Source organism: Danaus plexippus, chromosome 26 (assembly GCF_018135715.1).
Source record: "Danaus plexippus chromosome 26, MEX_DaPlex, whole genome shotgun sequence".
NCBI lineage: Eukaryota > Metazoa > Arthropoda > Insecta > Lepidoptera > Nymphalidae > Danaus > Danaus plexippus.
The window spans coordinates 5522431-5538585 of NC_083554.1; the positions used below are offsets into that span (position 1 = coordinate 5522431).

The 16155-nt window shown below is 29.9% G+C and overlaps 1 protein-coding gene across 3 annotated transcripts in view; it reads right to left on the reverse strand.

Annotated features, from left to right (window-relative positions):
* Positions 1-557: 557 nt before the first annotated feature.
* LOC116774518 (prothoracicostatic peptides) overlaps positions 558-16155 on the reverse strand; it is a 32720-nt gene continuing 17122 nt past the window's right edge. Inside the window, exons 2-7 of one of the 3 annotated variants that reach the window (XR_009753241.1) lie at positions 9719-9818; positions 6438-6815; positions 6270-6371; positions 5301-5400; positions 4045-4151; positions 558-1140 (exon numbers count right to left, since the gene is read on the reverse strand). Coding sequence is in view for 2 of the 3 variants with exons in the window: in XM_061524932.1 (XP_061380916.1) it covers positions 1118-1140; positions 4045-4137; positions 5301-5400; positions 6270-6371; positions 6438-6815; positions 9719-9817 (795 nt within the window). In the remaining variant the exon portion in view is untranslated. The remainder of the gene's footprint in view (positions 1141-4044; positions 4152-5300; positions 5401-6269; positions 6372-6437; positions 6816-9718; positions 9819-16155) is intronic. The other 2 variants (XM_061524932.1, XM_061524933.1) reach the window with 2 other exon arrangements.

Genomic DNA, 16155 nt, shown 5'->3' on the forward strand with positions numbered 1-16155 from the left:
AAGCAGCGATACGTGACGTTAAATTTAATAACAATAATGTTATTTTTATGTAGACCTATAAATAAATATTGTAATTTATATTTAATATGAGATGCATAAGTAATAAATATTAACCTCAAATAAAGAGGTGATTTAATCTTATCACTTGTCCTTTTTATTTGAAAGTTATGTTCAGCCGAGTAATAAAGAGATTGGCTTACAACTGACGTTATCGGTTTGGTCAAATAACGTATCGATTAAATCAGTCGATCAAATATGTTTGGTGTTCAATGTTTTAGGTTTCCAATACGTTTCCAAACAACCTAATTTTATTAATATATATTTCTTTCAAATTTTATAAATGACATATTATATTACGATAGCAATGTTTTCTTTTTAGTAAAACGGAAAAATGTTTATAATCATTTTGGTTAAATTTAAATGGTTATAGGAAATTCACAGATTTTAGAATTAATATGACCTTTTTTAATTCATTCACGTGTGTTATATTTAAATTGAATTAACTGTCAAGTGTCATATTATTACGGATGTGTTCAGGTTTAAATAAAAGCAAGATCGTCTTGGAATAAACTTTTATTGGACAAACGTTAACATAGAACGAAGCCCTTAAAGTACATCAACTTTACTAAAATACAATTAGCCCATACATATATAGTAATTACTTATTTAGATAGCCGTACATGAACAGTTACAGCGTCAACTTAAAGCTACATATACAGATAGTAAAAATAACATTTAATAATTCAAAGTCTTATTCGAAAAGTCGTATCTGCAACTTAATCTGCGGCCTTCATATGTTTGAATTAATCTTTTAATTTAAAAAAAAAGCGCGTAATCAAAATCGTTTGTTTTAGCGTTGTAGATATGGATTTGGAATAAGACTTATTCTAATCTAGAAGGTGACATTATAAGAGCTACATTTGTACGCTATTCAGAAAGCCATAATTTCCAGAGACATTGCTCGTCAGTTGTTTCAAATAATTCAGCTAGCCTATACAGAAACAAATTAGGAACTAATACCGCCAAAGTACAATGACTTCACTGTGTGAAGACGAAAATTAAAATGGTGACAGTTTAATTTGGATATGAGAGATTGTCGTTAACAGTAGCCAGTAGTCTAGGCCTCATCCGTGGCGCCATCTGTAAACAGAAATAGAGAAATAAATTATGAAATTGTCTTGACACGACCCGAATTAAGCCACGCTGCGGCTCAGACTCTACACCGACATTAAAAACCTTAACATCTATTAAAAATTATACATAAATCGATATAAGTATCACTGTAAACAAATATACATTAAAAAAATACACTAACCTACACACAGGCAAATATTACCCTAAGAACGAGATCCAATCGTTAAACTAAGTACATACCGTTCAAACGTTATCTATAAATCTACATCGTGAAGGTTTTTACCATGAATAACCTAAAAAGTGACAGTTTTTATTTGACTATGCAACTTACAGTAATCTGACCGGCCTCGTCAAACAATGGTTTTCATTAAAAGGCAGCTTGTATGAAAATATGTTTTAAACACGCACGGTGAAATTTCAATTTGAATATAAATCCACAAATTATATTTCGCATCTACAGTATTTTAAATTATGGAAAGTAATATCATTTAAAATATGAGCTCGCATCACGTGTGATACAAAATATATATATATATATATATATATATTACGTATTTAAATTTATTATGTTCCACTGTAATCTTTACGTATAGCTGGATTTGCTAAATATGAGTCCAGTTTTATTTAATTGTTTCAGTAACTGCCTCCACCGTTGTTCCAAAATTATTTAAGTCGGTCATAACAAAAGTGTTGACGAAATTATGAAAGCACCTAAATTGACTGAACATTAATGCACTATATTCAAATCTGGATAAAAATACACAACCTATTATAACGATTGTTAGTAGATAAAATATTAGAAAGTAAAACCTCAAAATATTTCAAATTACTCAGTTATTTAGACCAGAATTTGTTATCCGGTTTAAACGAGCTCAACACACATTCTTACCGTCACACAATGCGGGGAATTCTTTGTGAAACCTTTCGGGTTTTGTTTAAAAACGTACTTATTTTATAAGCTTTTAATATCTGCTTAAAATCCCGAGTCTGTATGAAGGAATTAATTATGGCCGAGTTTGAGGGAGCCTGGTTGGGAGGCAACTGATTAACTTAATGAACATTCGTAGGAAAAAGTTGTTTTGTATTTTAAAGTCCTGTGACGCTTTCATGAAGGGCTCTTCAAAGTTCCTAATAAGTTATAATTAATATGTTTTGTGTTTTAGAATCATTTAAATATATTTTATTATGTTTTTTGTCTCAAAGCTGCTTTAGGTCACTCAAAGTTTTCGAATACAAACAGATCATTGTTTGTTTTTCGAATACTTTATTTGTGAATTGAATTAAACGATTTTTATATTTTATAACTGGCAAGAAATTGTTTCATATTTATAGTTTGGATAATAATTTCATACCAAAATTAATTAATTTACTCAAAGGTGTAATTAATATTATTTTACACGAATAATATCAACAGATAACGAAATACAGAATCTTTTTTTCGTTAGTCAGAGTGTAGTAAGCGAAACAGGTGTGACTTTCCAAAAACGTCGGCAAGGTTTTATTAAGGGCTGTGACACACTTTACGAATATTAAGGCTTTATGATAAATTTTAATATAACAAAAAAATCAAAATACATAATACACTTCAAGATAAATATTATATTAATAATTTTAATAATTATTTCAAACAATGAAACATTATATCAGAGATAACGAATGCGTTCAAATTAATTTTTATTCAATGTAAGTGATACAGGGTGCGCGCCCTAAGATATTTTCTCGCGTCGCTAGTCCAGAATCCCCCAGCTAAATACGGTCCTAATATATATGAACCTGTCTTTTCACTGGAAGGCTGCCCGTTCCGCATCACTGCAGATGCTCTCGTAATTCGCTTGGTCCATATTATTTTTAGGATATCAGTTTGTTTTAGATTATATGACGCTAATATTATCGGATATCTGATGTTTATTTGATAAAATCAATGTCTCTATAATTGGGACGGCTGTTATAGGCGTTATATTGTATTGTATCTTCTTCAATGGATGATTTTAATTGTTCGTATCTATTTGAAGCTATTTTGATTAATTAATAAATAATTTTTAACCGAACGTAATAAGACACGTTAGTGACAAGGTTGTATATAAGATATGGATTAAAAAAAAATAATAGTATCCTATTTAAAAAATACGTAAATTAAATTTAAAATATTATTTACATGTACTTCTGATGTTTAGAGAACTATAAAGTGCATTAAATGATTGTTAGTAATAAATTGTTTTATACTGATATATAAAAAGTTATATTTGTATTTGAAGTTGGATATACAACCGCTTAGTAAATTGACTAGGAAAGCAGAAGCATTAAGTATGTATATTAAGTAGAATTTATAAAGGAAGTTTTGTAGGCATAAAGGATGTTGTATACTTTTTTTTATTGTATTCTTCTGCTTATATTACTAAGGCTTAGTTCTATCGTTTGATTTTATAGCGGATTTCGATACTTTTATGAATATTTTTTGTGGCACCAGGCGTATAGAAAGTGGGGGTAACCAGATTGTTATAGACACACACAGATGTAACTTAAGGTATTACAGCGAGGGACAATAGGAAAGAAGTTGGAGGGACAAAAGGATTGGACCATGAACAAAGCTGGCGCAGGCCTTCCGCCGCCTTTCAAGCGTTGAACGAAATGCATTTGTAATACCTACTTCACAATCTTTTGTTCTTGAGAAATAGAATCGCTGAATAAAGTCTATACATCAAACTACTGCTAGATTAATTTCGGTGTAACTTCAAATTGAAGTTGTTCTTGCAGTTCCCGCTGATGCTTGTACACAAAACTAAATGACAACTAACACCAACTATTCTAACAAAGACCAGGAAGGAAGAATTCTAGAAGAGTCTAAGTGAAACAGGTGTGAAAGAGAACTAGTAGTGCAACACAGATCTAGTTGTAGTGGCTGGAGGTTACCGTTCTCCTCAATCAGGTCGTTCTGCGGTGACCTCTTGCCCCACATTCCTCTTAAATTGGTCCAGCCTGGTTCTCGCTTCCAGTAATACGATCCTGTTGGGTCATATCTATGTTACTTCTCTTACATACCTAGAAGACCTTCTATCAATTGCTATTAAATTTAAAAATAGAACACATCCCTTAAACGACACTGATTAAGAAATCGTTTTGAAACAGAAATTTATTAAATTCTCGTATCTGTTACTAAAATAAAGGTATCGAGAGTTACAGATATTTCTTCAACATCAATATGTCCTTAAAGATGAATATAATAAAACCGATGTATAATACACTTAATGAGACGACGATAATATCGAATAATTTGATTTTAACAGTCGACAGCGAAGTATTTTAATAACGGATCTATTCCGTGATATTAATTCATTCTTTAAATATTTTAATAAATTATATATAAAGCATTCAATGCTGACAGATTAATAATATACTATATAACGTCTAACATTTTTGATAGTATAAATAATAAGGAACAAAGGATATATATTTTTTTTTTTATCAACTGCCTGTCATTGCATTACGAATATAGTACTTAGAATATGCAATATGAATTGTTCCGTTTAGATCAAAAATATACGTATTAAAATAGAGGTATTTTTTTTTAATTCGACTGGATAGTGCTTGACTGTCATTCCATCTTTTGACAGGTGGAAATGTAGGCGTAGGTGGTGAACGTACTATCTCAGTAACAGCCTATTCAGCCAATATTATTGAACTAATGATTGTTCAAAAGATTTGTATTAGAATCGTGGGTCGCGATTTAATTATAAGTTAATTGGCTATCAATCAAGTGTATGGCGCATCAATCAGGCGTCGGTAAACGATCGATTATTATTCCAATATCACCATTAATTGACATAATTACTCAAATAAGAATATATAATAAAAACAGGAATTGTAACGACAAAGAACCAATCTCATTCCTATATTTGTACACTACAAAGACGTATAAATCTTTAAACTATAAAAAAGCGTGAGAGATTGGTACCGTATGAAATAAGAAAGTTTTCAACAACATCGAAGAAAGAGTTATTTTTTTAAGAATGTCTATGAATATATTTGAATTGTTTATGTTATGTCCTCCAATTCTAATAATAATACTATGGACTTAAGACTTATGTCTGTCATCGGTTAAGTAGGCATTTATCGTGAGGTCATTATATGTATTGTGGTGTGAAAATTATAGTAAATAGTATAATTACCGCTGTTATACTGCCCCTGCTTGACTGGTCTCTTACCCCAGGCTCCGTGTAAGGAAGACCATGCTTTCTTCTCTGGACTTTCGATCATATCTCCGTCTAGCTGTTAAACCAATGAATTATGTTAATAAATGGATAGAAAATTTGAATTGAAACTTTTAAAGGAACGTAGGAATATGTACGATTTTCAATATTTGTTATTATCTAAAACGTATTAATCTATATATCTCTTTTTTAAAACTTACCTGGAGGTATTAATAACATTTTATAAGATGAGTTATAGCCAACGGCCGAGACCGCAATATTTTCTGTAATATATCTTTGCTGACTGTATGAGTCGGTGATTGCAATAGAATTTTTAATATCGACATGTAATTAAACTCACTATATTCTAAAAGATACATAAATATTAGACTTTTTTCTAAATTATATCAAGCATTACATTTAAACGGGTAATTTTTTTTCAACGAAGGCAGAACAAAAACTACGCAACCGATCAAAAACTTTTTTTATTGATTTTTTTTTATAAATGTTTTTACGGCTCTGGATACGAGTCCTTTTGAGCCTTATCGTTACAATTTTCTTTATTGATTGACAGCTGAATTGCCAGCTATAAAGTAACAAGACGTATTTTACATTTGTACTATGTTTGCAAACTTAAAAATTCAACTAAAGCCGCAATTACTTAGTTGCCAACCTATTTTATTTTCGTAACATGTATACATTTGGCTTATATTTTTTCGTTCCAGTACGTTTCATTTGAAGGGGAGAGAAGAGAAGTGTCTTAAAGAGGAAACGAATTTTTTATTTAATTGGCTATTTTGTTTGGCTTATTATAATTAATACCAGATGTCTAAGTTTTGTTGGAAATATAATTGTAAATGTTAATTTTTATGGGGTTGTAAAATAGTATATCAAGGGTAAATATTCTTCAATGTAGTATAATCTGGTGATTTATCGCTCTATTATTACCTGTGAGGGCATGAGATGTTCGTAGACGACTTCATAGTCTTCGTAATCAGGCTCAGGGCCGCTGCGTTTGCCCCACGAGCCGTGGAAATTCGACCATTTTTCCTATAAATTCCATATAAATTACAAAAAAATATATAACGTATATGTAATTTATAATACTATACGCACTGGTGCACGCTTGCCCCAAGCGGAGCTCATGTCCTGCCAGCCACGTTTGCCCCAAGCGGAGTTCAGATCTTGCCAGCCTCTCTTTCCCCATGGAGTTTGTGAAAGGTCCCTCCAAGCGCGTTTGCCCCATGCCGTGTTCAAGTCTTGCCATCCTCGTTTCCCCCAAGCGGAATTAAGATCCTGCCATCCTCGCTTCCCCCAAGCTGAATTAAGGTCCTGCCAGCCCCGTTTTCCCCAAGCGGAGTTTAGATCCTGCCAGCCCCGTTTTCCCCAAGCCGAGCTCATGTCCTGCCATCCCCGTTTGCCCCACCCACCACCTCCGTGTAAACTAGCCCATGCTCGTTTACCCTCTTCCGTTAGTTCAATGTCAGATTCATCCTTAAACAAAAAACATTTTATTGACAACAAACTTCGCCATTGACTTGATTTACTGAATGAGAATTTCAATCTTTTATGTAGATGGTCTGGTGAATGTTTTTAACAATATCTTAAACTGACTGGTCTTAGCAAGAAACTCTTCGTCGTTAACTTTATACGATCTGGCCGACTGTTTCGATTCCCATACATTATTCATATCAGGGTCATTCTTAATATAAATACATTAAGCCAATATCATTCTAAGTCACATATTCTTTCTGTAATCAAGGAGGATTATGTTTTGGCTGGATCGTTTTGTATCCATTGAATCGGTTCGGATTGGATTTTGTATTGGTTTTGTTTGGGAATTTTTGTTGCTCCACATGACTGTTTTAGATAAAGGAATACGCGGTTAGATTGTTAATTGTTTTGTCGCGGTTTCTTAGGAAGCATCTAATTAATTCTGTATAGAATGTTTTAGTTGGTTTCTTGTTTCCGGGGAAGCCTATTATTCAAGTATAGTAAGAATAAAACTATTCCTATGTGGCTTTAAAGATCTGCTGAACAATTTGTTTGAAAATGCGTTCGTTTTTATTACAATAAGCTTCTCACATCCGGAGCACTTCCTAGGCTTCAGTGGAAAACCTTTGTAAGAAACAACAGCTTCATAACTGTTTGTTGAAGAAAAATAAAATGACTACTCTTTCTGTTATAGAGGTGTAATTGAAATAAAAACGAAACAATAGCTCCTTGGAGTTTTCATTAAACGTGAATCAAAGCAAACGATTTAAATATTAATAAAGAATCTTATAGATAAAAATAAAAAAATAATTTAATGGTTTATATACAAAAAATTATGATATGAATTTTTTTTTATCGATCCTGTCCATAATCCTTCGGTTCTTTTACATAAAAGATATTTGTTTTATCTTTTACGTAAAAGAGCCTTTCTTTATCTTTATATAAATGTTCCTTGGACTTTTTTTATATAATATTAGTATTAAGATAAAGTTTTTAGAGTATCCTAATGTAATGTCTGGCCAATGTTCAAAACAAATATATTTGTGACTTAATAAATTATGTATTTACCGTCAAGCCGGGTACTATCCCATTAGGGATAAAGTTAACAAAGGGAATTTGTTTAGAAATACAAATATACAAAGGTTATAATTTTACAATTACAAAAATAATATATTCATTAGATAGGCTTTATACATATTCACTTTCTTTTTTCTTAATCTGAAACAGCTAAATGGATTCTGACGATTAAAAAAAAACGCTAATGTAGACATAATAATACTAGTTTAATTAAAGAAGTAAAAAAAGTAGAGTATAAAATAATAGAAGCCAAGATAAATTATTTTTCAAAAAACAATTATGTGAATGGCAATATTTTCCCGCTCTAAAGATCGCACTTTTTTTTTTTTAAGAATAAACGTTGTTTTACCATTAGCGCACCGTCAGTCAGCTTGTTTGTTATGCAGATTATGAAATGAATTTAATTTTGCTAATGGAAATTTAAATGGTGTAGATCTGTTATACTAGATACCATCTTTTAATTTCTACCTTTTTCATAATTTATTGCAATGATTGGAACTATTCTGAATTTAAATTTTGTTACTTGTTGTTGAGATTCAGCCATAATTGAAAATATTAAAACAATTATAACCAAATACGTCTAAAAAGGTTATATATATATATCAAATACGTCAATCAAAAACGAAATCACCCTTCATTACTCACTAGTAGGTATGTTGAAATTTAAACTATTATTGGATTGCGTTAAATGTTATAAAGATACATTTCATTCAAATAAGTCTCAATCAAATACTTCCACGTGTCATTATGGATATAAGCAAATGTTCACACGTGTATCTTAAATTTAGACTGAATTTTATCGAGTCTTTAAAATGGCACAGCACAGATTAACAAAGGTATTGAGGTGTTTCATTTCTGACGGCTGTGATTGTAATCGTTATTATCTCGCTCTCTAAAAGAGTTTTTTGTTTCTCTATGGAAATTTATTAAGATATGATCTATCTCTTAAAATTTTATAACACTTTAATATATAGAAACATAATTACACACATCCTTTAACACTATCATCTCATAAAAATTATAAATCTTTAAACAATATTTTTTTAAATTCCATTTATAGCAAAAAAAAAAAAAAAAATTTAACACGAAATATTTATTTCTTATGATTGACATGTATATAGATTAAAATGATTTTTATATCTCAGTTTTTGTTCCGTTATAAATAACTACAATTATGAAATAAAACCTCCGTAGAATGCAAAACAGACTAAAATTTCAATCGATTAAACAAGACCAAGTTAAAAACAATAAAAAAGTCCATGATTTTTTTCCTCGCAAGCCAATCGAAGGTCATTTTATTTTATCTATATAATTATTATACTATATAATAATAATTTCCTGACTTTTATTAAGTTCAGGCCTTTTATTAATTAATACAATACACATTGAATTTGACAGAACAATTTGACGTTGTAATGCAGTCTGTTGGAGACAGTGATTGTATCTCAGCAATTATAATCTTTTGTGTTATCTCGTGTTGTTCCGACAACTATTATTCAAATTAATTAACTATATTATATACTTAACAATTATTAGGAGTACTATATAATGTAACCTGGATTAATATTTTATACCTTCCACTAATAATTGAGTACAAAACTAAAGATAAGTTTCCTTGGAATAAAGCTAATGCGGGAGATTTTTTTTGTCGCCGAATATTTACTAAGAGAAAATTTCAGAATGTTCAAGGCTTACAATGTATGATTTAAATAAAATTACTTTGACATTATCACTAAAGAAACAATTATCGATCTTAGTTTTTATCGTTCAATCATTCTTTCATTCATCAACTCGTTCATTCGATCACACGTTCGTTTTGTATCTACCTTTGTTTGTTCGCGAGGTGCGTCGGCAGCTGCTACAGCAGCTTTGGCGACTGCTAGTGCAGCAAGTGCGGCACATAATGCTGCTAAGTAGCAACGCATCCTGAAACAAAATATACATATTTTAAATATACATAGTGTATAACGTCCTAATAGTTTAAGATTTCATTAGACAATCCGATGAGTCTGGTATTAATGAATATTTAAAAAAAAAACGAAATGCATACACAACTGATTTATATATTATTACGTTATAGCAACAGTTCATATAATAAAAATGTTCGTCCCATTTTATTTACATAATATATTTAAGTATATTTTATCATACAACTTTTAACATATTCAAGGATATGAAAATAATTTAACCTCTGACTTCTTTGTCATATAAAACATACGTCATTTTGTTGTTCGTTATTCGAATGTCAACTGATTATTCAGTACAAAGCTTTATTTGTAGTTTATACAAATTTGCGGTATATATATGTTTGTTTAGTGAATCAGGAAAATGAATACAGCATTTAAATGATTAAAACCTTTTTCCATCTATCTATTAACAGTATTGTATGTGGTTGGAATGTTTAACATATTTAGTAATAATTTTATTTTATTATATAACAGCACAATTGTGACTTAAAAGAAAATATAAGATATGAAGAGTAGAAGAAAAGATAAGAAAAGGAAATATAAATGATTTTTAAAATAACTACAATCTTGACGCGGTTGTTAGGTTTCACGAGGACGTCTTATTTACTCATCCTTTTGTGTCATGTAAGACCAACATGGACTTTAGAATGAGCAGACACATGAACATTTTTATTTTAAATTCGCCCCTTGTTAGTGATGGTTAAATGTTACCAAATTAAGATAATCAATTTTCAAAGTGATATAAAACTTTAAATAATATTGTAAAAGAGCGATTAGTTTTTTTGCTAGCTTGAACTTATAATGGCATAGGTCATGTAGGTCGACCGTTCGATATCTATTTACGGGACACTCTTTGATGCGTTAGGCTTTACTCCAAGACGCCATTGTTGTGTCTCTCACGTGCTCTACGCTCGTGTTCTATTTTTGCTGTGTATTTTATATTTTTTTAATTAATTATCAAAGAAATTGAAATTTAAATGTCAGTGACGTACATAAGTTCAATTTTCCATGACCACATAATACTGCTATATTTATTTTAATACATACATTTTTAACTTAGTATTTTTTTTAATTAAAGATGACATGATAATATTTTATCTATGTTTTTAATCTGTGCTGAGTGTTATTTTTTTTTATTGAGATTAAATAATTATATAGTGCCAGTTATAAATTATTTAAATGTAGAAATTAATATCATTGAAAAATAATTCTTAAATATATATGTTCTTTCTATTGATACTCTTATTATTGAAATAAGTATAATGTCCGTTGACTTCCACAAGTTTTTTTTATTATTCGTAGTTCAGAATGTCACATTTGACATATAAATACGATTAGCAATAAAGATCCAATGTTAAGATAACTCCAAACCGTCTCGTGGTGATATTTTATGAACCGGGAAGCTATGATAAATGTTAAACATGAAGTTAAACACAAATTCTCAATAATCAATGCGATTAATCGCGGTTACTTTGACATTTAACTGGTTCTAGTTAAATATAACTTCGTTTAGGTTTAGTTCTGAGTTTGCGACTGCGTGGTTTGTAGCGGCGGCGCCAGTCACAATCAACTTTGCGGATTAAATGTTTCGGTCGTTGTGGAGATAACACGGACTATATGCTTCTGTGATATTTTAGTGGTTTAACTTAATTTTGAATGAATTTATTAAGCGTATGGCGTCCATCAGCTCTTTCTGAACTACTCTCTTGTTGTAGCATAATATACAGCAGACTACAGAATACAGTAGTAGAATATGGGAATTATTTTGCTATTTTTTTTAATATAACTATAGATAATTAATAGAATTAGATAAAATAATGCTATGAAAACATTTTTTTTATATAAATAATTTATATTTAATTTTTTCAATATTTTTAATGCAAAAAAATATGAATGTGTCTGAATAATTTAAGCCCAAAAAACAAAACTTAAAGTTTAAGTTTTTTTTTTAATAATATTTCTTAATAGCTAAATATGTACAATAGATTTTATAAGTCTTATTAATGGACAAAAAAAATATAAGACATTATAAATGATACATTACTTTTCTCATTACAAACAACTCAAGCCTCTGATGTCAAACAGAGTCGAGGTAAATTTTAAACCGATTATATTCTGAACATCAAGACAATTATTTTGTGTACATAAATAAAAAAAAAAATCTCTGTATAATATTATCTAGAAATGTTTATAACGAATTTTAAATATAGAATTTACCGGCTTCGTATTTTAAATTTTCATTCCATTAGAACTATGCGTTCCAAATTGATTGCATATCGTATAAAATGAACACGCGTCAAATGATTTACATTCGCAGAATTATATGAAAATTTCATCAAATGTTTCATAAGCAATTCGAATTAATGCCCGCTGTGTTATTTAGGCAGAGGTATTTGCATAATTGAATATGAGCCAGCTTGCTATTCGACTATTCGTTGTATCGACGTTATTTGTAATAACGTATCGATTTTTAATATGAATTATGATAGCTCTGCCTCACCGTCATTATCAATGGACATAGCTTTTACTAATAATTTTCTTTCCGTAAACTGTCAAACCATATTCTAATCACCACATTGTTATGTTCGTATAAAAATTATTTATGTTATAATTGCTTATTATGATACTATTTCGTGGTTTAATTTAATGTAATTTAAAAAAATAATCTTCAATTATATTAACACATTTAAATTAACTGTAGTTGAAGGTAGCTGAAGGCGTCGAGATGAGATGAGAACTCAGGAGATCAAACAATTGTTACGTAACTTGCGTTATAAGTCGGAATCTTTAGCGCCGTTACACACGTTGCTGGGATTCAATTAATTTCTTTGTGCTACAAACTTATAGAATTCGTAAAGTGAGTTACTGCCTTTATCTGTATTGTAAATGGAATTAATAGAACTTGTTTATTACGTTCTAGTGATGTAATTTTTCTTAGAGTACTAATAAGACAATTATTGGTACTTAGAAGTTTCTAAAACGACTTTTAAATACCGTTCAAGCTGACGTCGGAATGAAAATGAGATCGAAATTTTATATTAAAATTTATTTTCACTCAAAATCACTGGAACAAACGTTTAAACTTTATTTTATAACTGAATAGTAATATTTAGATTTTGATTAAAGTAAGTAAGTAAGAAAAAAAATATTAATTTCATCTCATATTCCTTTATAAGAAATATTTCTATCGTCTGAAATACCTTTATATTAATATAGTATTAAATAAAATTGAGTTGAAATTCATATATCAATTTCATAATAATAAAAAAAAGAAGTTTTTAATTGAATCGCTTTAAGTATAAATATTTAAAGGCTGTTTATAACGAGACGGGTGCGAATGAATGGGGCAAATTATACATTCAGCCTCCACTTTATTAAGCTATTGGCAGAGTTGCCGCGAGATTTCATCTCGAAATAATAAACAATAATAATATTACATAACCATAGAACTTATATATTGTTTTTATATTTTTTAATAATCTATTAATCAGACACAAACAAAGCTATGAACATGTAGAATTGATGCTGGCAACATGCTGTAGATTTACGAGCGCTTGTCATCTGTGACACATGTCAAAGATCATGTCAAGATGGTCGTAAAAATGAAATGAAACTATTACTAATACACTATATTAGTTTTGCAACTTTACTCGCATATTGTATTTGAAATAATACAAAAACATGCCGAAAATTTTAATAAACTTATACAAATACTCTTCAGAACCATCATATTATTTCTTCTGCCCTTGATGTTATGTAAATTTTGGTCGCAACCGTTTAGATTACTTGAAAATGTGGCTAACAAACTCATTATACGTACAAACGAATTAATTTTTAGTTTTACATATACATATATTTTTATAATTGACTGTATCAAATATTCCCAGGTTCGTAAGTTCGTTAATTTGAACCCATCTAAAACCAATCGGATCTGTCAAACATTAACGCTCGTTGTTTTGTTGTCGGTACTTGACGGCTCAGTGATTGAAGAATTTTATACCGATGTTTATAGTTCGTATATCGTGGCGAACGGCTGTACCTTTAAGCAGTAAACTTTTGATGTACACTTACAGATAGCTTTACCACAAAACACGTATCCGTTATTAAATTTTTCATAGTAATTTGTACGTGTTATATACTTGCGCCCTTCAAAATTGAAAAAACAAATTATGAATTTTTACATTCAATTAACCGTATTATTTTATGTTTATTTAATTAGCCTTTTAGATTTATCGAAAGCTATAAAAAATATACTTTTTAAAAGAACAAAAATAATTAAATACAGCGCTTTATATCGTAAATCGAACCATGAATCTACGGTTAGCGGATCAACAGATTACGGTTAGCGCGAGTTATAAATAACTTAATAGTTCGGTTAAGTTGAGTAATTGACAACTATAACACAGTTTACTCAATAATCTATTAATATGTACAACATATTTACGTGCTAATATGTTATAATGTACAATCAAGAATGACAAATGTTACTTGTATATATTGTATAATGTACAAATACTGAATACAAAAAAAAAGTGTAAGGAAAAATGTTTTGAAGAAAATTAATACACTTATATTTAAATGAAACTAAGTTTTTCGGATACTACGCGTTTTTTTAATTTTATATCTACACAATCCCGACGGTTCGATTCCTTTAAAGCAACCATGATTTCGGACAGACAGAAGAAAGTGTTTCATCTCGTAAGTCCTAATTAAGAATATTTCAGGAGAAATATAAGACTTAGCTAAGGATGTCATACAAGAAACGCCTTTTAACATAAAATACTATATAATTTATATGCATAATTTTAAAAATTATATTCTGGCGGGGTTTGACATACAACAGTTAACCTATTCTATATTCCACTGAATTAATAGCTTTAAAATATGAAAATTTCTTTGGAAGACTATCGCAACACTGAAAATAATATTTGAAATCATTCTACGCTCTTATTATTCTTTGTAATAATTTCAACACCAATATGATAATCGAAACGGATTTTTCTTCCTCTCGGTATAAATCCTTTGATGGAATCGTCTCGCGCACATTAAAACGGAACTTATATCAATAGTAGTCTGGTAGCACTGGCGATCAAACTTCCATTACAAAACATTCTAGTAAACTTAGTACGTGTTGGCATCGTAAAACTAAATACATGCTGTATCTAGGTTTTCTATCTACGCATCTTGGAAGGATGATGTAAATTTTTATTGATGTTATAGGACGTTTAAAACATTTAAAAGTCAATATAAAAAATATTCACGGACTATTCGGAAATGAATAGAACAAAGGTATTTATTTTTATCAACAAATGTCGATAATAAAACAAAGATAGATATGAAGGTACATAAAAATATAACGATAAAAAAGTCTTATAAGGACAAAAATGTGAACCGAATGTAATTTAAATATATCTATTAAAACGAAAGCATCCTCTCTGAAAACTGTTAGTGAATAAAATTTACATTGCATAGCTTCAAAATGCTTCCTTGATGAAGTTTGCAAAACGCTTCGATCTATTTACTTAATAGATGAAAGTTTTCTGAATAAAGGTGATTATTTTAAATAGAAAATACATAAGCAATGGTCAATGAGGCTTACTATTTGTCTCTAAAGGAATCAGATTCTACTAGTGTCAACAAGAAATAATGTGCAATATACTTATATATATATATATTATTTTTTCTATAATTTGAAACTAACATTTCAATGGACATCGTCATAACCAGATAAAAAACTCACAGTAAATATGACATCTGTTTCCTGATAAAAATAAAATGTCTCGGACAGTTTTATTCCAAACGAAATACAGTAACAGCTGTCACATTTGTATCGAACCCTTTATGAAGAAAATACTTCTTCATTTATAATCCGGTATGAAATCCATAGATTCAGTGACACGATGAAATTTTTTTATTACTAAATATTTTCCCTGAATTATTCTCTTCAATTATGTACGTTTTAAACATTAAATCGACGAAATACTTGAATTGAAATTCAAATCGAAGATGTAGATTCATGAACGCGAGCAGGATTCAAATCTGAAACTTCAGCGATATAGAAGACGACATTTTTTTCTTATTTTCATTTTGTCAACCGTCGCGTACAAATTCCGTTACGGTTAATTGGATTTCACGGCGAAGGTGGTAAAGAAAAACATACGGGGAATTCACCGGCGGAGACATCAAAGTGCGTACAAGACCATATTTCGTCGTCTGTGTGCACATGACTTGATGTTCAATTAAGCCTCTTAAAGCATTAAGCCCGGAATGGACTGTTTGCCGACGGAGGCTACAAG